Here is a 21,781-nt window from a genome sequence, read left to right as displayed (position 1 = left end):
TACTGGATGGCTGAGAGTCACGTCTGACTGCGAAGTTGGGATGCAGGACCCTCTGGCTTCCCCAGGAGCCCCGCCTGAGCGGACTCGCTGGGGGGAAGCGCACGGAGGGGCAGAGGATGCTGAATGCTCCGAGGTCAGACCCAGGAAGGTGGAAGCTGTGTGAGCTGTGTGTCCTGAAGACAGGCTGCTCACAGAAAGGCGACTGCCCCAGAGTCCTGACTGGCTTCATGGGGAGCAGTTCCAGAGCATCGCCCAGGGACTCCGTGACAACTTGCATGAGAGGAAAGTGATCAGGAACAGCCAGCATGGATTCACCAAGGGAAGGTCATGCCTGACTAATCTAATCGCCTTTTATGATGAGATTACTGGTTCTGTGGATGAAGGGAAAGCAGTGGATGTATTGTTTCTTGACTTTAGCAAAGCTTTTGACACGGTCTCCCACAGTATTCTTGTCAGCAAGTTAAGGAAGTATGGGCTGGAAGAATGCACTATAAGGTGGGTAGAAAGCTGGCTAGATTGTCAGGCTCAATGGGTAGTTATCAATGGCTCCATGTCTAGTTGGCAGCCGGTATCAAGTGGAGTGCCCCAAGGGTCGGTCCTGGGGCCGGTTTTGTTCAATATCTTCATAAATGATCTGGAGGATGGTGTGGATTGCACTCTCAGCAAATTTGCGGATGATACTAAACTGGGAGGAGTGGTAGATATGCTGGAGGGGAGGGATAGGATACAGAAGGACCTAGACAAATTGGAGGATTGGGCCAAAAGAAATCTGATGAGGTTCAATAAGGATAAGTGCAGGGTCCTGCACTTAGGGCGGAAGAACCCAATGCACAGCTACAGACTAGGGACCGAATGGCTAGGCAGCAGTTCTGCAGAAAAGGACCTAGGGGTGACAGTGGACGAGAAGCTGGATATGAGTCAGCAGTGTGCCCTTGTTGCCAAGAAGGCCAATGGCATTTTGGGATGTATAAGTAGGGGCATAGCCAGCAGATCGAGGGACGTGATCGTTCCCCTCTATTCGACATTGGTGAGGCCTCATCTGGAGTACTGTGTCCAGTTTTGGGCCCCACCCTTCAAGAAGGATGTGGATAAATTGGAGAGAGTCCAGCGAAGGGCAACAAAAATGATTAGGGGTCTAGAACACATGACTTATGAGGAGAGGCTGAGGGAGCTGGGATTGTTTAGCCTGCAGAAGAGAAGAATGAGGGGGGATTTGATAGCTGCTTTCAACTACCTGAAAGGGGGTTCCAAAGAGGATGGCTCTAGACTGTTCTCAATGGTAGCAGATGACAGAACGAGGAGTAATGGTCTCAAGTTGCAGTGGGGGAGGTTTAGATTGGATATTAGGAAAAACTTTTTCACTAAGAGGGTGGTGAAACACTGGAATGCGTTACCTAGGGAGGTGGTAGAATCTCCTTCCTTAGAGGTTTTTAAGGTCAGGCTTGACAAAGCCCTGGCTGGGATGATTTAACTGGGGATTGGTCCTGCTTCGAGCAGGGGGTGGGACTAGATGACCTTCTGGGGTCCCTTCCAACCCTGATATTCTATGATTCTATGATCTAGAGCATCTCTTTTAGAAAAGCTCTTGGTTTAAAGCTGCCAGCAATGGAACGCTCAGGACGACTTTTGGTAAGGAGGTCAGATTGGATGATGACAGTGGTCCTGTTTGGCATTGAATCTATGAAAAAAATTGTTCCAATGGTTAATTCCCCTCACTGCTCACAATTTATGCCTTACTTCCCATCTAGCTTTGTCCAGCTCCATCTTCCCACCACTGGATCTATCAGACCTCTGTTTGCTGGACTGAACAGCCCGCCCCCTCACAATCCTCTTCCCTATGCAGGGAGCTGCATTAAGTCACCATTTAAGTTACAGGAATAACAACCAATGAGAGAGCGGGCACACAGGAGCCAAGGGCTTCCGGCAAACCAGCAGGGAGGAGGGTGCACCAGAGCCATGCCGCCCTGCTGGGGCCAACCCCACTGTATCCCAACACACTGAGTTACATTTACCTGCCCTGGAGGAGGGTGGGGTCTGCAAGGGAGTCATTTTGTTCACATTGTGAGTGGGGACTGGGGGGAGCAGATTGTACAGGGACTATTAAACCCACTGATGTGTTATTGGGTCAATTTTTAGAACAGTGGTCCCAAAATTTTTGAGGGACCTTTACCCCTGTCCATGCCCCCCTCTGGCCCCCCCGAGCCGGGAGCAGGGCCATGGCTGGGGGCAGAGACATGGACAGGGGTAAGGGGGCCGAGGGTGGGGCCGCAGCTGAGAGTGGGGCTGCGGCTGTGGTCGGAGCCGCGACCAGGCTGCGGTGGGAGCCGGCAGCTGGGCCCGTGGCCTGGTGAGGCTCCTCTCCCAACCTTGCCCCGACCTTCAGCTCCAGGCCAGGAACAGAGCCATGGGCAGTGGCCAAGGCTAGGGGTTGGTGTGGAGCCGGGACTGGGAATGGGGCCAGGAGCTGTGGAGGCAGCTGGGCACAGGACCAGAGCAGGGCTGGATGGGGCTCCGCCCCCGCCCATAAGGCTGGCTCAGGCCCCACTGCAACCCTCCCCCCAACGTTCTTCTACACCTCACTAGGGGGGCACGCCCCACACTGTGGGGACCTCTGTTCTAGAACAAGCAAATGCGCTTCCTTCCACAGCCTTTCCTCTCACAAGCAGTCCTGTACATGGGGATAGTGCTGAGCCACACAAGAGCTCTGCCCAGAGCCACTAGGCCTGGACGAGACACAGGGCTTCGCTGTTGCAGAACGGTGTGAAAACTAAGTGGTTTTGGCAAAGTGTGTCAGAAGAGAAGCTCAACACACCTCCACCAGAGGAGGATGCAGAAGACAGCTCGCTGGAACGGTTTGCTTCAGGCTAGTAGAGTATCTAAGAGTATTCCCCCTTGATGGTCCTGGCTCATGCAATGAATTACATGCCTCCTAGGCAGCTAAGCACACCAGGCCTGGGTAAGGATGCTGTGGCATGGCATGGTGCACCTCTTAGCAATATTTCAGCCCTATGCTCAGTCCTTTTTCCCTGAGGGTTTTGGCCGCTGAAAAACCTAGGCTTTTGCTGCAAAAAGAACCTGACATTCCCAGTGAAGGGTCAGAAAGTTCCACACTGAACCAATGACTACAGATGGCCACCTGTGTGATGTGCACCCAACAACTCTTACCTGCCAGGCTCCTTGCAAGGCCAGCCAGCTGATCTGCCGTGTAACCAAGCCGAGAGGCCATGCAAAGGGCCAGCTGCCAGCTGCCACTGCTCAGAAAGGCATCGAGGGCTCTCTCAAATGCACCGCAGCGGGCAAAGATCAGTCCAGCCTGCTCATACAGATGCTTCTGGTTCAAGTGCTCCCCAAAAGCACTGCCGACAGCCTGCGAGAGTCAGACCAAACAACAACAATGGAATCACCAGCAGGCCTGAAGAAAGAGGAGCCAAGGAAATTGGTCCTGATTTAGCTAACCGTAGCCAGCTGGCTCCCGGTCAGAGCCTCAGGGCTTAGAGACTGCCCTGACCAACGTCCCAGGGCACAAGCACGGTCTCTCTCTCTCTCACACGTGACGAGAGCGCACAGGCATGCACACATGCATAGTGCTCTGCACCTCCTGGGTCTGGGTAGGTTCTCAGGGCAGCTGCCATGCAGGCAGTGTGAAGCCCACCATGGCAAGGTCCCATGAGGCCAAGGCCTGGGTTTGGTTGCAGGGCAGCAGTTCTCTCGCTGCTGAGGATTTCTGCCCGTAATAGGTCAGTTATTGCACAAGCTGCAAGGTGACTTCAGAAGGGCAATGGGGAGATCTCTCAGGGAACACATGCGGGAGGGTGGGGTGTGGGGGGGTGAAGGAACAGCAGTGCTGCACAGGATTGGGACCTGAGCAGCAGCTCTTACCCCTGCCCCAAAATGAGGGGGATGGGGAGCATTGCAGACACTTCTCATTAATAACATCCCCTCCCCTACCCACCGAGCAGCAGTAAGAGCAGCTGCCGTTCACCATTAAACAAACAAAAAAAACCCCCAAAAAAATCAAACAAAAAAAGAGTTTGGAAGTGCAGTGCAAAGAACAGGAGTTCCTGCTTTCAAGCATTCCATATTAACCCCTTGCAGCCAACAGGGGCCAGCCTTTCATGAGCACAGCAGACCCACTCCCTAGGTTCACAGCGCGTGTCACACACCTTGTGTTCTGGAGTATCAGGTGGATACAACTTCAGGGCTTCGTTATACAACTTCTGATCCTTCACCAAGTTCAGAAATTCAGAGAAGTGCTCTGGACCTGAGGGAAACAATTCACTGTCCTCCGGTGGTACAGACACAGCATGGCAGGGTCACGACTCTCACCAGCTCACTTGCACTGCAGGAAAGGCTGGCTGGTTGAGCTGTGGGGCCTGGCACAACTTACCAACTACACCGGTGATACTCAGACTGGGGCTTGCGATACACAAGGGGCTCTTTGCAACACACAATACTAGAACACTGTGCAATTTAATTATTAACCCATCAGGATGCTTTTACCATGGTATTAACTAGGCCTGTCAAAAAAATTAATCACACAATTAAAAAAATTAATCACGATTAATCGCACTGTTAAACAATAATAGAATACCATGTATTTAAATATTTTTTGAGTTTTCTACATTTTCAAATATACTGATTTCAATGACAACACAGAATACAAAGTGCACAGTGTTCACTCTATATTTATTTTTGATTACAAGTATTAGCACTGTAAAAAAACCAAAAGAGTGATTCAATTCACCTCACACAAATACTGTAGTGCAATCTCTTGATCATGAAAGTTGAATTTACAAATGTAAAATTACGTACAAAAAATGCATTAAAAATGTAAAATTTTAGACCCTGCAAGTCCACTCAATTCTACTTTTTGTTCACCCAATCACTCAAACAAGTTTGCTTACATTTGCAGGAGATAATGCTGCCCGCTGCTTGTTTACAACATCACCTGAAAGTGAGAACAGGCATTCTCACGGCACTGTTGTAGCCGGCGTTGCAAGATATTTACATGCCAGATGTGCTAAAGATTCGTATGTCCCTTCATGCTTCAACCACCATTCCAGACGACATGCTTCCATGCTGATGACGGGTTCTGCTCGATAACAATCCAAAGCAGTATGGACCGAGGCATGTTCATTTTCATTATGAGAGTCAGATGCCCCCAGCAGAAGACTGATTTTCTTTTTTGGTGGTTCAGGCTCTGTAGTTTCCGCATTGGAGTGCTGCTCTTTTAAGACTTCTGAAAGCATGCTCCACACCTCGTCCCTCTCAGATTTTGGAAGGCACTTCAGATTCTTAAACCTTGGGTCGAGTGCTGTAGCTATCTTTAGAAATCTCATATTGGTACTGTGGCAGAGTTCCGACCTTGTCCCCATGGGTCCCGCACTTCCAGGCAGTTTATGCTAGCCCCAGAGGCTCCCTGCGACGCTCCATGTAGCCCTTCTCTGTCTAGGGCCAGGGTTACAGTCTACTGAGCCCTTTTCATCATAAGCCAGCAAGGAGATTGGTGAGAGAACTCCCACAGTCTCTGTTGTCCCTATGGGCTTATTCCTGAACAGTTTAGCCTCCTGTCCTGACAAGGGCCTGTCTTCCCCTCCCAGGAGGTGTTTCTGTAGTGGCGGGTTGGGGGAAACTTGGGCTTGTCCTCTACTCCAGGTTCCGGCCTAGGGACCCTAACGGCAGCAGCTGTTAGCAGCCGACCTTTCACTGCCAGAGTTGCTACATTTCCCTGGGCCACTTCCCCACAGCTCTCCCGCTTCTCTCTCTTAATGCCATCTTCACCCTTACCATATGGCTCCCTTTCCAGCGGCTTGAGGTTGTCTTCATTACCCAGCCCTTCAGCAGCACTTCCTCTCCTCTGGCTCCCCTCGGCCTGACAGGAGTGAGCCCTTTTAGAGTATCAGAGGAGCCTTAATTAGAGTCAGGTGTTCACATTAGCTTAATGGCCTCACCTGACTCTCTGCAGGTTAATTGGAGTCAGGTGTTCTCATTAGCCTGGAGCAGCCCCTGCTCTGGTCAGTCAGGGAACAGAAAATTACTTATCCAGTGGCCAGTATATCTGCCTTCTACTCTACTGTACCCAACGGGCCTAGGTCTATCACAGTACCTTCTTTGCATTTTGTGACATCTGCAGTGAAATTGTTCTTGAAATGAACAACATGTGCTGGGTCATCATCCAAGACTGCTGTAACATGAAATATATGGCATAATGTGGGTAAAACAGAGCTGGGGACATACAATTCTCCCTCAAGGAATTCAGTCACAAATTTAATTAACACATTTTTTTAATGAGCTTCATCAGCATGGAAGCATGTCCTCTGGAATGGTGGCCAAAGCATGAAGGGGAATATGAATGTTTAGCATATCTGGCACATAAATACCTTGCAGTGCCAGTTACAAAAGTGCCATGCAAATGCCTGTTCTCATTTTCTGGTGACATTGTAAATAAGAAGTGGGCAGCATTATCTCCTGTCAATGTAAACAAACTTGTTTGTCTTAGCGATTGGCTGAACAAGAAGTAGGACTGAGTGGACTTCTAGGCTCTGAAGTTGTACATTGTTTTGTTTTTGAGTGCAGTTATGTAACAAAAAAAAATCTACATTTGTAAGTTGCACTTTTACAACAAAGAGATTGCACTCCAATACTTTGATGAGGTGAACTGAAACATACTATTTCTTTTATCATTTTTGCAGTGGAAATATTTGTAATAAAAAAAAACATACACTTTGATTTCAATTACAACACAGAATACAATGTATATATGAAAACGTAGAAAAAATCCAAAATATTAATAAGGTTCAATTAGTATTCTATTAACAGTGCAATTAATTTTTTTAATCACGATTAGTTTTTTTGAGTTAATCGCATGAGTTAACTGCGATTAATTGACAGCCCTAGTATTAACCAATTGTAGTTCATAAAATAGTAATACTTGCTCAGTCATTTTGCTGTAAGAAATACATACAAGTTAAATATGTCCTCGGTACTACTGTTTAAATATGAATCTACAGAACTACAGTAAATGAACAAAGAGTTCACATTCCTGGGCTGATCACTGATTTGGCTCCTGAACCACTAAGATCCGAGTATCACCGAGCTACAGCTTAGCTTCTGTAGGACAGGGGATGCAGGCCTGGACCCACCACAGCCTTTTGTCGTAGGAGCCAGGATTGTTTCCTGGCCACAACCTGAACAACAATGAAGCGATCTGAGCCATTCAGGACGCAGGAACTAATGACCGTGCCATTATTTCAGCCACACAATGCCATCTCTGCATGCCCACAACAAAACAGAGCCTAACGATCAACTTGCTTCCTTTACAAGCCACTTTTACGACAGAACTTGTACTTCAGCAAAGGAGCCCTTCATAAAAAGTGTCTTTCCAAAGCAAGGTATAAAATCAAGTAATGAAGTTAAACCGTGCAACAGCAACAAAGCGAAACAAGGATCCCACACTGACTTTCTGGGACACTCATTTTCTTTTTACCCTATTCTGTAGAAGGAAGTGAAATGCTAGAACAGAGAATCGTGTCCCAGAGACACAATACGTGCAGGGCACTTACCACATTTGCTGAGGTGGCAGAGTGCCTTCTTGTACCTTTTCAGATATTTGTCTATAGTGTAGTGTTGATAGTTGGTTTCCATTTTCCGGAGGGTGTTTAAGAATGGCAGGTACTCCTTAGGGTCCTGAAAAGCACATCAGATAACTGCATTGCCCCTTATATGTCAAACTGCTCAGTCAAATAATATCCTGGCAACTGCATCTCTCCCAACATGCAGCCCATAATCAGCAAGGAAAGCTGGAACTACCAATCAAATCTGCTAGCTGGAGAGTTACTAAATATCACTCCCTCTGGATGGTTTACAGCAGTGGCTCTCAACCTTTCCAGACTATTGAACCCCTTTCAAGAGTCTGATTTGTCTTGCGTACCCCCAAGTTTCAGCTCAACTTAAAAACGACTTGCTTACAAGATCAGACATAAAAATACAAAAATGTCACAGCACACTAGTACTGAAAAATGGCTTACTTTCTCATTTTTACCATATAATTATAGAATAAATTGACTGGAATATAAATATTGTATTTACATTTCAGTATATAGAGCAGTATAAACAAGTCATTGTCTACATGAAATGTTAGTTTGCACTGACTTTGCTAATGCTTTTTATGTAGCCTGTTGTAAAACTAGGCAAATATCTAGATGAGTTGATGTATCCTCTGGAAGACCTCTGCGTACCCCCAAGGGTACACGTAACCCCAATTCAGAACCACTGGTTTATGATTTTAGGCCCTTCTAGCTAGTTCATTACTGGCTTTGAGATTTGAAAATCAACTCTCATTTGGATTTTAGCAGCATTTCATGGACAGACTAAGGACGGCCCTTTTTTCAGTTTATGATTGTGTTAATTTTTGATGTCCTGACAACATTCATCAAAACTGTTTCCTTCTCTGTTTCGTCTGACTTTTTGCCAACAAGTGGATATTCCAGAATCTCACATTTCATTTTAAAAAAGTGTTTCCCACCTTAATGGTTGAGAAGAAACCCCTAACACTATAAACAGTGTTTTACTTGATGGCCAGTGGCAGCTCCTTCCCTGCAGTTGGGGATCTCTGTGAAGTACCAGCCAGTTCAGAAACAGAGTCCTAAGCTGGATGGGTATCCCATGGAGAGCCTCTCCTAAACTAAACCCAACTGGAAAATTCACACGCATACATGCTGTCACTCAGCTAAGGTCACTGCACACCATGTACCTGATCACCTCAAAAGCACAGAAGTGGAAAGCCAAGATTTCTACACCTCCCTCCAGAGATGAACCCCTCACTAGTGGCACAAACTCAGCACCCCATCAACTCTGCACTCTAAGGACAGAGCACTCTTGCCCCAGGGAGGGTGTATTCCCCAAACTTGAGTGGGTGATTTCCCAAACAGTGCTGATGTGACAGTCAGGGGCTGGAAGGCTAGCCCGTGAGGGCACTTGTACTTTAGTGCGGGAAGATGGGTGTCTGGACTGGTACAGAGTTATGGTTTGGAAATGAAGTGTCAACTGATCCACCTTTGAAACTTTGGTAATTTTGTTTTGAAAATCAGAAAGCGGTAAGGACAAGTAGTGTCACAATGACCTTCTGAGACTTCTCTGCCACCATGACAACCAGATCAAAGTCGTATGTGCCCAAGGAGTGATCGTACAGTTCATTGACGTCAACCAGGAAGAGCAGATACTTCAGCGCTGCCTCTGCAGTCACCCCCTCAGCTGCTGGTGAAACAGTCTCTGTAATCGTAGGAAACAGAGCCATCAAAAATCACTTGTACCTTGCACCAATCGAAGGCTGTTCCCGTGAGTTCCAGGCACACCACAAGAACGCACGCTCACTTAGCTCACTAGAAACAGCATGGTCTGATTTCAGAGGCAGACTGGCAGTCCCCCTGCTCTAAGGATTCATTCAGTTTTGTGCTTGAAAGAGGGGATGCTGGGGATGCCTGCCTCAGTTATTCACGTAGTAACCTGAACAACAGCATGGCAGTCTTCAGGGCCTGGCCTGAAGCAAGGGACAACAAAACTTGCATCCTGCCTATATCACTGCAGAATGACAGTCAAGTGTGCCAGACTGAGTGACCAGCAAACAGGCACGGGGCTCACAGAACATCTGTGCAAAAAACAGGGCTCAAGGAGGCAGCTAAAACACCCAAGCTCATTCACGGACATGATTAACCAATCCCTGACTGCAGAATAATGATCACAACAGCAGGCAACAGTAACCACGTGTGACTCTGTCTCTTCCGTGCTATCCAGTGCTATTTCATTGTGACAGCTAACTTCACTTCATTGTCACAGCTAACTTCTGAACTGAACTTTGTGAGGCCTGGACAAATTTCTGTTATTGTTCAGAGTAAAAAATCAGGATAAATAACGTTAAGTAGTTCTCTCCCCAGGTGTGCAGCCCTTTAGTTGCCATCTGAACTAGGAGCACTGTACCTCGCAGCTCGTGCACTTTTTGGAGGGCAATTTCCAGTTCTGGGGTGCTTTTCTTCACATGGGATGTCAGTATTGAAAGATAGTATCTGAGGGAAACAGACAACAAGAAACAAAGCAAGAAACCAATCAGAAGGAGAAGATCAACAATCTACAATAGAAACGCAGAGTTATGAACACCAGAGTTACCAGTCAACCACACACCTCACTTGGAACCAAAAGTACACAGCCAGCCAGCAGCAAAGACCAAAAACAACAACAACAACAAAAAACAAATACCATACAGTACTGTGTTAAAGGTAAGCTACTAAAAAAAAAAAACAAAGGGAAAGTTTAAAAGATTTGACACGGTTAAGGAAACTGTTTCTGTGCTTGTTTCATTTAAAGTAAGATGGTTAAAAGCACCATTTTCTTCTGCATAGTAAAGTTTCAAAGCTGTATTAAGTCAATGTTCAGCTGTAAACTTCTGAAAAAAACACCATAACATTTTGTTCAGAGTTACGAACAACCTCAATCCCCAAGATGCTCTTAACTCTGAGGTTCTACTGTATTTTTTAAGTTCTATCATTGAGTATTTTAGGGTAGTCTTTGCTTTAATGGAAGGGCTGGGATTTGGGGATTTTGTTTTTTTATTTGGAAAGAAAAAAGGGTGAAGAACATATCAAGGAGGAACATTTTGCCTGGGATGATCCCTGGGATATAGTACATGTATAAACACTGATGATTTGCCTTAATTAAAACAGAGAACTAGCTTCCTCACCCCACGAGCCTTTACCTTTGGGCGACAGAGCTAAGTGCAAGTCACTAAAGCTAGTCAACATTTTTTTTGGTAAAAAACGACGTTTATTGTGGAAAAACAGCCTTTTTTCCCGAAGTAAAATCTTTCACCAAAACATTTTCCCCACTCTGTCAAAAATTTTGATTTTTTGTTAAAAGTTTTAAATAAAATTTCTGAAAAAATTCAGTTTTTCATTCATCAAAAGCTAGTTGTCAGTATGTGAAAAATGTCTTACATTTTCAGAATGTTTTTTTAAAGAAAAATAGGGCTTCACTTCCAATCCTCTGAAATTAAAAGCTTTTTTCTTACTTTTTAGCCAGCTCTAAAAAATGACTTTCTATTACTGTTCTGTTCTAAATTGCAGACGGCATTTCACTTACTTTTGAGGATTGATGTTTTCCATGGCAGCTCTCATTGCATCACAGATAAGGTCTACTTTTTTCTGATCAGGACACTGTTGTAGCTGGACGTTGCTGCTAACTGGAGATGGGTACATAGTCTTTGTGAAGTCTTCTTCTCTAAGAAGAAATATGCACTATAAACGCTAGTTGGATCCCAAGTCACAGCCCAGCACAAATACTCATGTCAGAAGATACATACAGTAACCCCTCACTTAGCATTGTAATGTTCCTGAAAAATGAGACTTTAAGCGAAATGATGTTAAGCGATTCCAATTTCCCCATAAGAATTCATGTAAATAGGGGGGTTAAGTTCCAGGGAAATGTTTTTCACCAGACAAAAGACATTATATACATATACACTAAACTTTAAGCAATTTTAAGCACAGTTTAATATTGTACACAGCAATGAATGATTGTGAAGCTTGGTTGAGGTGGTGGAGTAAAGGGATGGGATATTTCCCAGGGAATGCCTTGCTGCTAAATGATGAACTAGCACTGGGCTGAGCCCTCAAGGGTTAATACGCTGTTGTTAATGTAGCCTCACACTCTACAAGGCAGCATGGACTGAGGCAGGAGGGAGGAAACACAACAGATGCAGGACAGTAGCTGCAAACTCTTCCCTGAAAAAACTGAACATGACGATGAGCTCACGCTATCCAGCTGGAGCGCACCACTCCCTCCTCCTGACAGCACATGCACGGCTGCATAGGTGCCGACTTTCCAAAGTGCTGGGGTGTTCGGGCATGAGTGAGAGAGAGAGACATGCATTGCCCCTTTAAGTATGCTGACGCCACTTCAAGTACATTGCCCTTTTAAGCAGATCAGCCAACTCAGACAGGAAGCAACAGCTTCCAGCAAGTTACCTCCTTTCTGTCCCAAGCCCAGTTCCCATCCTCTGCTTTGTGGAGAGGGGGTACAGAGTGGGCGGGCAGGAGCAGGGTGACATCCTGATATCAGCACCCCTCTCCCCCAGCAAGCAGGAAGCTCCTGGGAGCAGCTCCCAGGCAGAGGGCAGGGCAGGAGCAGCAGGGCGGTGGCGGGAGGGACAGCTGAACTGCTCCCGGGCAGCTGCCCAGCCACAGACCTTAGAGGGAAATTAGGGGCGCTCATGCGGGGTGGGGGTGGGTGGGGGAGGGGAGCTGCCAGCCCCCCTGGTTCTAATCCCCACAAGGCGGGGCTGCTCTTCCAGAGAATCCTGCAAGCAGTGGACAAAGCAGGCAGCTGCCAAAGACACTACAATGGAGCATTGCACAACTTTAAATGACCTTGTTCCCTCATAGATCAGCAACGTAATGAGGAAACATTAACCCGGACAACGTTAAATGACGAGTTGCTGTACCATGCACAAAAATCCACACTTTACGATTACTGGTACTCTTTCTTCTATGTAGTTCCTTATCCTTTCATCATCTGGCACAACTGGAAAGGACTCATGACGTGGATTAATATCCATCACACATGGTTTGTTCTCTTATCCTCTCCCCAGGGAAACATAAAACTTCTACTCTACAAGTGATACCAGGCAACAGGTAGACTCCATTTCAAGATGATTTTTAATTTTTCAGACAACTGGAGCGCCTCAGGCAGGAGGGCTCAGACACTTCTGATAAGACGATTGCTCAGGATATTACTGTAACAGTTTGCATGAAAATCACAGGCCAAGCTTTTTTTTTTTAAATGGGAGCCTAACGTTAATCTCCTAACTCCTTAGTCTGAACTGCTGCGTGCTTGGCACTTTTGAAAAGTAAGCCGTTTGTTTAGGTTCCCAAACAAAGATTTAAGGCTGAGATTTTCAAAATGAGACTCCACACTCCATATTCAGGTATCTAAAGAAGTGGCCTGATTCTCAGAAGTGCTGAGCAAACCAGCAGTTCCTAGTGACTTTAAAGGGAGAAAATCATACTCAGCCTTCTGAAAAATTAGTCAGGAGCCTGAACAATAATCCTGGACACAGACCTTAGATAAAAAGGGTTTCCTTATTCCCCTCTGCAATTCCTCACAGGAGACCACTAAATCAGAGGAGTCAACTACTGACGCAACTGGTGAGATTTTCTCAAACATTCACATTCGCACGGCAAACCAGAAAAAAATACAAACTAGGGCTGTCAAGCAATTAAAAACAGTGTGATTAATCATACTGTCTAACAATAATAGAATACCATTTATTTAAATATTTTGGATGTTTTCTACATATTCAAATATATTGATTTCAATGACAACACAGACTACAAAGTGTACAGTGCTCACTTTGTCGGGAGGTGATCACAGAGTCCGGCACGGTGAGGACCTTGTCCATCCTGTCTATGGCCTGAGAGAACTTCGAGGCCAACCAGAGCTGGAGGGGCCTCATCCTGAGTCTGGCGTGACAGACCATGTACATGCACATTGACATGTGACCCACGAGTTGCAGGCAAACCCTGGCTGTTGTCACCAGGAACCTTGTGACCGAGTCAATGAGACTTTTCAGGGTCTCAAATCTGTCTGGCGGGAGAGACACCCTGGCCGACACAGCGTCCAGGAGCGCCCTGATAAACTCTATGCATTGGACCGGGACTAACATGGATTTGGTGCTGTTTACCAACAGGCCCAAGGCGGTGCACGTGGACAGGAGGAGCGCCACATGATCCCTCACCTGCAACCGGGAGGTGCCCTTGACAAGCCAATTGTCCAGACAGGGAAATATCTGGACCCCCTCCCCCCCCGCCGTCTGAGGTAGGCCGCTGCCATCAACATGCATTTTGTAAACACCCTGGGGGCAGTGGACAGACCAAATGGGAGGACCGTGAATTGGTAATGATTCTGTCCCACTATGAAATGGAGGAAGCGCCTGTGCCCCTTGAATATGTGGATGTGGAAGTACGTGTCCTGTAGATCGAGGGCAGCGTACCAGACCCGGGGATCCAGGGAGGGGATGATGGAGGCCAAGGAGACCATGAGGAACTTGAGTTTCACCATGTACTGGTTCAGATCTCGCAGGTCCAGGATGGGCCTGAGCCCCCCTTTGGCCTTCGGGATAAGGAAACAACAGGAGTAATACCCCTTGCCCATGAACTCCTTGGGCACCGCCTCTATTGCTCCTAGTCCTAGGAGCCGCCCCACCTCCTGCTCGAGCAGAGCTTCGTGCGAGGGGTCCCCCAATAGGGACGGGGGCGGTTGGGCGTGGAGGAAGTAAACTGGAGGGTGTAACGCCAGGAGATGGTGTTGAGGACCCATCGGTCTGAGGTTAGCCGCGACCATTCTGGAAGGAAAGCACACAACCGGTTGGAGAAGGGTAGCTTTATTGGAACACTGGTGAGGACTGGTGGGGTGTCGCCGAGCATCCCGTCAAAAACGCCTTTTCCCCGGCTGCTTGCCCTTGGAGGACCCGGGCTGGGGGGCAGGCCGAGACTGCCTCTGAGGGCATCTCTTATAGTCCCGCTGCTTCTTATGGGCAGCCTCATACTTCAGGAGGGCGGCCTGGGTGGGAGTCTGCTGCGGCTTGAACTTTGGTTTTGCCGGAACCATGACATAGGAAGGATGTGTGGAAAGGATAATAGCCTTGGTTTGTGTTATCTTTTCCAGAGAATCTTCATGAGGTTAGAAGGAGGACAATCTGCACGCACTCTGTCCTACTTGCTCTTGTCCCAGTCTTCTTAGTCTCTCTCAGAGTCTGGAGGGTTGTGCGGGAGTCTTTCATGCCATGCAGCCTTGACTCTGTTTCCTCCGCAAACAGAGCTTTCCCGTCAGACGGGAGATACTGTGTGGGAGACTGCGCCTCGCTGGACAGCCCAGAGAGCAGGAGCCATGACGCCCGTCTCATCCAAGGCTGCCTGCAGGGATGCCTTTGCGGAGGCTGCCCTTTCCTCCACTTGTGCCTTGAACTCCTTCCTATTGCGCTTCTGGAGGGAGTCCTCAAACTTGGGCAGGGAGCCCCACAGATTGAATTTGTACCGTCCAGGAGAGCCTGATGGTTTGCGCCTTGTAACTGGAAGCTGACCCTGCCATTCCCAGTGGAGGACTGTCTCGACCACCAGGGACTTGGATGCCAGGTGGGTATACAAGTACTCATGCCCTTTAGTGGGTACAAAGGACTTGCGTTCCACCTTTTTAGAGATTGGGGCCAATGAGGCCAGTGTTTGCCACAGGGAATTTGAAATCTTAGCCACCCCTTCATGGAGAGGCGAGGCCATCCTACTCGGTGACAACATGTTAAACGGGGAGTCTGAGGGCTCCTCCATCTCCTCTGCCTGGAGGTGGAGGCTTGCTGCCACACTCTTTAAGAGTTCTTGATGGGCCCTGAAGTCCTCCTGTGGGCCGGGAGGCGTGGGGGCGCGCGTGGGGCTGCAATTGCCTCTGTGGGCGGGGCGAGGAAGCCAGTGCTGTGCTCTGGGTATCGTCCGGCACTGGAGGGTCCACCACCTGGCAAAGTGCCAAGGATGTACGTTCCATTGACTCCTTTCTTGGGGGTCTGGAGAGGGAGGCCGACGGTGCCTCCGAAGCTCTGGCCACCGAGCGGGCTCCCACCGGGGGCTGTGCCAGAGGCCACGGTGCCCACAGGTACCATTGGGCCGGCCACAGCACTCGGTGCCACTGCACCTGCTGCGGCACCGGCGGGGCCGGCTGTTCGGGTTGGCTGGCCTGGCCCACCGAGGGACGGCTACGACGAGACCGGGCTGGCGTAAGATCTGCTGTCGTCACAGGACCGGAAGGAGCGGTGGTGCTGGGATCTACCATGGCCACGGGACCGCGATCTCGACGTGGAGAACCGGTACCGACAATAACAGCTGCTCCGCGAACGGCCTCGATGGGCAGACCCGCGACGGCGACACGCCGGCGATCGACGCCTGGGGCTGCGATGTCTTGGCGGAGACTTGGAGCAAGAGTCCGAGCGGGAACAGCGTCGACAAGCGTGCCGTGATCAACTGTGGTGCCCTCTCCAAGACGAGGACCGTTGGCGACGCCCGCCACGGTCCCATCGATATTCGCTCCTTGAGGACGAGCGGTGTCAAGAGTCCCGGCCAGATGGAACCCAGCCAGAGAGTCTGGTTGGCATCAAGGGCGATCCACATGGACTCTGCCCCGAGCGGTCGCTGGGCAGTGTCGGGAATGTTCCCTCGACCGAGACCGGTACCGGGCCAGAGGCGACTGCGGAGATCCCAGCGGCGGCTTGCCTCTGGAGCGTGGGGCCGACATTGGCGGCGCACCAGGCAGCAGCATGGACATAATGTCCCGGGCTGCCTGGAGGGCTTCAGGCATGGATGGCATCTGGACATCTGGAGAGGCCTGCTCCGAAGGGGCCAGGCTACTCCATACAACATGAGTCAAAGGCCTGGGGCCCGGTGGGGATCAAGGATGGCCCGACATGGGCCTAGCCTCTGTCCCACACTTCCCTCAGTGCTGCTGCGAAGAGGGAGTCTTCCTGGCTCTCTTGGCATGCCCCGTGGACAGGGAGCGGTGCCGACTGGTCGATGGCACTGGAGGGTTGCCGCGCACCGACGCCGCAGTGCTGGTTCCCAGTTTGGAGCGGCGTGCCGGGGTCAAGCACTGACTCCATCAGGACGGCCCGGAGCCTAATGACCCTTTCTCTTTTGGTCTGAGGCTTAAACGACTTGCAAATCTTGCACCTTTCGCTGATATGGGTTTCTCCCAAACAGCGCAAACCATCTGTGTGCGGTCACTTTCTGGACCAGAACGCCTACAAGAGCCACACAACTTAAATCCCGGGGAGCGGGGCATGCCCCGGCCTGGGCTCACCGACTAAACTAAACAGACAGCTAACTAACTACAGGTACTAACATTGAACAAACGAACAGTTCTAGGGACGAGCTACAGCAAAGCTGGAGCAGAGCAGTTCCAACGCACCTTCACTGGCAGCAAGAAGGAACTGAGGGTGGGGGGAGCGTGCAGCTCACTTTATACCGCGCCAGGCAGGCACCACTCCAGGGGTCGCGGGGACGCTCCCCGCCATGGGTACTGCTAGGGGAAAAACTGCCGGCACCAGTGCACATGGCAAGCACGCACACCTATTGTAGAATACACACGAGCAATCACTTGAAGAAGAATCATAGGTTCCTTCATGCTTCAACCACCATTCCAGGGGACATGCGTTCATGTTAACGATGGGTTCTGCTCAATAACAATCCAAAGTAGTTCAGACTGACATGTTAATTTTAATTATTTGAGTCAGATGCCTCCAGCAGAAGGTTGATTTTCTTTTTTGGTGGTTCAGGTTCTGTAGTTTCCGCATTGGAGTGTTGCTCTTTTAAGGCTTCTGAAAGCATGCTCCACACCTCGTCCATCTCAGAGTTTGGAAGGCATTTCAAATTCTTAAATCTTGGGTCAAGTGCTGTATCTATCTTTAGAAATCTCATATTGGTACCTTCTTTGCATTTTGTCAAATCTACAGTGAAATTGTTCTTAAATGAACATGTGCTGGGTCATCATCCAAGACTGATATGAAATATTATGTTAGGGCTAGGGATGCAGGTCACACAGGAAGATCTGGATGACCTTGTAAACTGGAGTAATAGTAATAAGATGAAATTTAATAGTGAAAAGTGCAAGGTCATGCATTTAAGGATTAATAACAAGAATTTTTGTTACAAACTGGAGACGCATTACTTGGAAGTAACAGAGGAGGAGAAGGACCTCAGAGCATTGGTTGATCACAGGATGACTATGAGCCACCACTGTGATATGGCCGTGAAAAAAGCTAATGTGGTCTTGGGATACATCAGACGAGGTATTTCCAGTAGAGATAAGGAGGTGTTAGTACCGTTATACAAGGCACTGGTGAGACCTCATCTGGAATATTGTGCACAGTTCTGGTCTCCCATGTTTAAGAAGGATGAATTCAAACTGGAACAGGTACAGAGAAGGGCTACTAGGATGATCCTTGGAATGGAAAACCTGTCTTATGAAAGGAGACTCAAGGAGCTTGGCTTGTTTAGCCTAACCAAAAGAAGGCTGAGGGGAGATATGATTGCTCTCTATAATATATCAGAGGGATAAATACCAGGGAGGGAGAGGAATTATTTAAGCTCAGTACCAATGTGGACACAAGAACAAATGGATATAAACTGGCCACCAGGAAGTTTAGACTTGAAATTAGATGAAGGTTTCTAACCATCAGAGGAGTGAAGTTCTGGAACAGCCTTTCAAAGGAAGCAGTGGGGGCAAAAGACCTATCTGGCTTCAAGACTAAGCTTGATAAGTTTATGGAAGAGATGGTACAATGGGATAGTCTAATTTTGGCAATTAATTGATCTTTGACTATTAGCGGTAAATATGCCTAATGGCCTGTGATGGGATGCTAGACAGGGTGGGATCTGAGTTACTACAGAGAATTTTTTCCTGGGTATCTGGCTGGTGAGTCTTGCCCATATGCTCAGGATTCAGCTGATTGCCATATTTGGGGTCCGGAAGGAATTTTCCTCCAGGGCAGATTGGCAGCGGCCCTGCGGGTTTTTCGCCTTCCTGTGCAACGTGGGGCACAGATCACTTGCTGGAGGATTCTCTGCACCTTGAAGTCTTTAAACCACGAGTTGAGGACTTCAATAGCTCAGACATAGTTTAGAGGTTTGTTACAGGAGTGGGTGGGTGAGATTCTGTGGCCTACGTTGTGCAGGAGGTCAGACTAGATGATCATAATGGTCCCTTCTGACCTTAAAGTCTATGAGTCTATATGGTATAACGTGGGTAAAACAGAGCAGGAGACATACAATTCTCCCCCAAGAAGATTAGTCGCAAATTTAATTAACACATTATTTTTTTTAACAAGAGTCATCAGCATGGAAACAGGACTTCTGGAATGGTGGCCAAAGCATGAAAGGGCATACGAATGTTTAGCATATCTGGCATGTAAATATACCTTGCAATGCCAGCTATAAGCCATGCAAATGCCTGTTCACAGGTTCTGGTGACATTGTAAATAACCAGAGAGCAGCATTATCTTCTGTAAATGTAAACAAACTTGTTTGTCTTAGCAATTGGCTGAAGAAGAAGTAGGACTGAGTGGAACTGTAGGCTCTGAAATTTTACATTGTTTTGTTTTTAAGTGCAGTTATGTAACAAAAAAAATCTACGTTTGTAAGTTGCACTTTCATGACAAAGATTGCACGACAGTACTTGTATGAGGTGAACTGAAAAATACTATTTCTTTTGTTTATCATTTTTACAATGCAAATATTTGTAATAAAAATAATATACACTTTGATTTCAATTACAATACAGAACACAATGTATATGAAAATGTAGAAAAACATCCAAAATATTTAATAAATTTCAATTGGTATTCTATTATTTAACAGTGTGATTAAAACTGCGCTTAATTTTTTTAATTGCAATTAATTTTTTTTTTAGAGTTATGGCATGACTCTAAATGGCGTGAGTTAACTGTGATTAATTGACAGCCCTATTACAAACTGCGACAGCCAAACAAAATGTAAGTCCCCAGTTGGCCAAATCAAACCAATAGCCACAAGTGAGTCCATCTTGCTGAATTCCTCTGCCTGGATGGACCAGGCCCACAGCCAGCTAGCCTGGCAGTTAGAAGAAGTCACCATCCACTTGGTCAGACTGAATCCTCTGGTTCTTTGAGATCCAGCCCCCATCTCCAGCTTCCAGAACAATGATACTGCGGCTTTATTTACCAGTGTTCTTTTATCAGAAGACCAATACTTACTTCAACTCGGTGAAAAATAAGTTGATGTAATTCACGGAATCTATTTGTTTTATGAAGGTTTCCACATTTTCCAGAAAAACCTGAAGTGAACAAAACCCTTTCAGTGCTGATGCTGTTACTGACATGCATATTAACACAAAAACACACAGAGAGACTTCAAAGGGTCATTTAAACGTGCACATGGGCATATCCAACTCTAAACCCGAGTTACCCTACTCTTACCATTTGGACACGCTGTAGTTCTTTGCATGCAAAGAGTATGAGCTCTATAGCACTGGGTACCATCCTTAAGAACCTGGGTACCCCATGCCCCAAGCTCTCATGGCAGCTGTTCAGTACAAGGCAAGGCCAGCTCAGGGGAGATAAACTTCCAAGTGTGACATGGAACAAAGTTATCGACACAGCCCTAGGAGCTCTATCCTTCACTCAGATCTGTGCCCCTCTGCTGAGAATCCACCCACATGGATCCACTTGCAGGATCAAGGCCTTAGTAGATACAAGCAGCACAGGCTCCACTAACACTGCTGCCTTCGGCCTCCTCTGTCGCCAGAAAAAGCTTCCTCCCCTAATTGGCCAGTGGGACTCTGAAGTGGTGCTGACAGAGCTTTATAAACACTGATTACATAAGAACGGCCATGCTGGGTCAGACCAGTGGTCCGTCTAGCCCAGTATCCTGTCTTCTGGCAGTGGCCAGTGCCAGGTGCCTCAGAGGGAATGAACAGAACAGGGAATCATCAAGTGATCCATCCCCTGTCGCCCATTCCCTGCTTCTGGCAAGCAGAGACTAGGGACACCATTCCTGCCCATCCTGGCTAATAGCCATTGATGGACCTATCCTCCATGAACTTATCTAGTTTCCTTTTGAACCCTGTTATAGTCTTAGCCTTCACAATATCCTCTGGCAAATCCCACTCTCCCTGGGAGGCAGGAAAACATGCAAGGGGAGGTACAAGCGCAACTCAAACTTGCCTTGGGATTGTGATCATAAAGAAGGTTGAGGTTGATTCTCAGCTTCCTCATACATTCAAATGCTTCTTTAAACATGAGCCTGTTGGAAAGGGTCAAATACAGCAGGTTTTTAGAGAGGAGTGTGCACTACAATCTAATATACACAGGGAGTGAGGAGAACAGTTGCCAGACTATAAATAAACCTATATGGTTTAATTTTCACTGCCTTGCCTCTGCAAAGCAGGCTGGCTGTGCCCATGTCTAGTTCCTGTCCTGGCCCAGCCAGATATCACACTGGGTTAGCATTTAACCAGGTGTAGGCCAGTTTTAAAGAGAGTTACATTTGGGTTTAAAGATAACCGTGTATTGGTCGCAGATAGAGCTGGGCAGAGTTTTTTCCCTGTGAATAGTTTATTTGCCCAAAAATTCCTTTTCAGATGAAAAAATATTTTCTCAAACTCAGCAGTTTCAGACACCTAAATGAAAAAAATTAGAAAAAGTCCCAACAGTTCATTGACATTCTTGAAGTGAAACTTCTCAAACCTATATTTCACTTTGAAACTTAGCCAGGAGTTTTTAAAAAAATTTTAACATGTAAAACACACCCAAAAGCATAACCAAAAAAAAAAACCCCACCCATTTCATTTTGGAGAGGAAAAAGTGAAAAATTTCATTTCCAGGTTTAACCCAAAATCATTTCCCCTCTGCCCAGATTTTTTGGTTCAATAGCTGAAAAGAAACAGAAAAAGAAAAAAAATCAACTATCTATTCAGCTGTAGTGTCAGGTGCTTTTCTGTTCCATTAGAACAATGACACTGAGCAAGGTTTTATACCACGAGGCAGCCTTGTCGTCCAGGATAAGTTATAATTATGGGGAGGGGAAGAGATGGCATTTCTCCCATTCACTCACAGTGAATCAAGATGTGACCTCCATGTAATTTGCCTATTGTTGTTCCCGTCTCCTAACCTCTACCTACTTGTCTGTCCTTTTGATCAACAAGCTCCTTGCAGCAGGGACTA

General features: G+C 47.4%; 1 protein-coding gene across 2 annotated transcripts in view; it reads right to left on the bottom strand.

Annotated features, from left to right (window-relative positions):
- Positions 1-21,781, bottom strand: part of ELP1 (elongator acetyltransferase complex subunit 1) — a 115,746-nt gene that overhangs the window by 19,815 nt on the left and 74,150 nt on the right. For both annotated transcript variants that reach the window (XM_048849682.2, XM_048849679.2), the window contains exons 21-28: positions 20,783-20,861; positions 19,814-19,893; positions 11,131-11,268; positions 9,976-10,061; positions 9,122-9,270; positions 7,563-7,686; positions 4,164-4,261; positions 3,166-3,367 (exon numbers count right to left, since the gene is read on the bottom strand). In XM_048849682.2, coding sequence (XP_048705639.2) covers positions 3,166-3,367; positions 4,164-4,261; positions 7,563-7,686; positions 9,122-9,270; positions 9,976-10,061; positions 11,131-11,268; positions 19,814-19,893; positions 20,783-20,861 — 956 coding nt within the window. The remainder of the gene's footprint in view (positions 1-3,165; positions 3,368-4,163; positions 4,262-7,562; positions 7,687-9,121; positions 9,271-9,975; positions 10,062-11,130; positions 11,269-19,813; positions 19,894-20,782; positions 20,862-21,781) is intronic.

The sequence above is a fragment of the Caretta caretta genome, chromosome 5, assembly GCF_965140235.1.
Source record: "Caretta caretta isolate rCarCar2 chromosome 5, rCarCar1.hap1, whole genome shotgun sequence".
Taxonomy (NCBI): Eukaryota; Metazoa; Chordata; order Testudines; family Cheloniidae; genus Caretta; species Caretta caretta.
The sequence above is the reverse complement of the archived record's forward strand: the minus strand, read 5'-3'. Positions and strand labels throughout refer to the sequence as shown.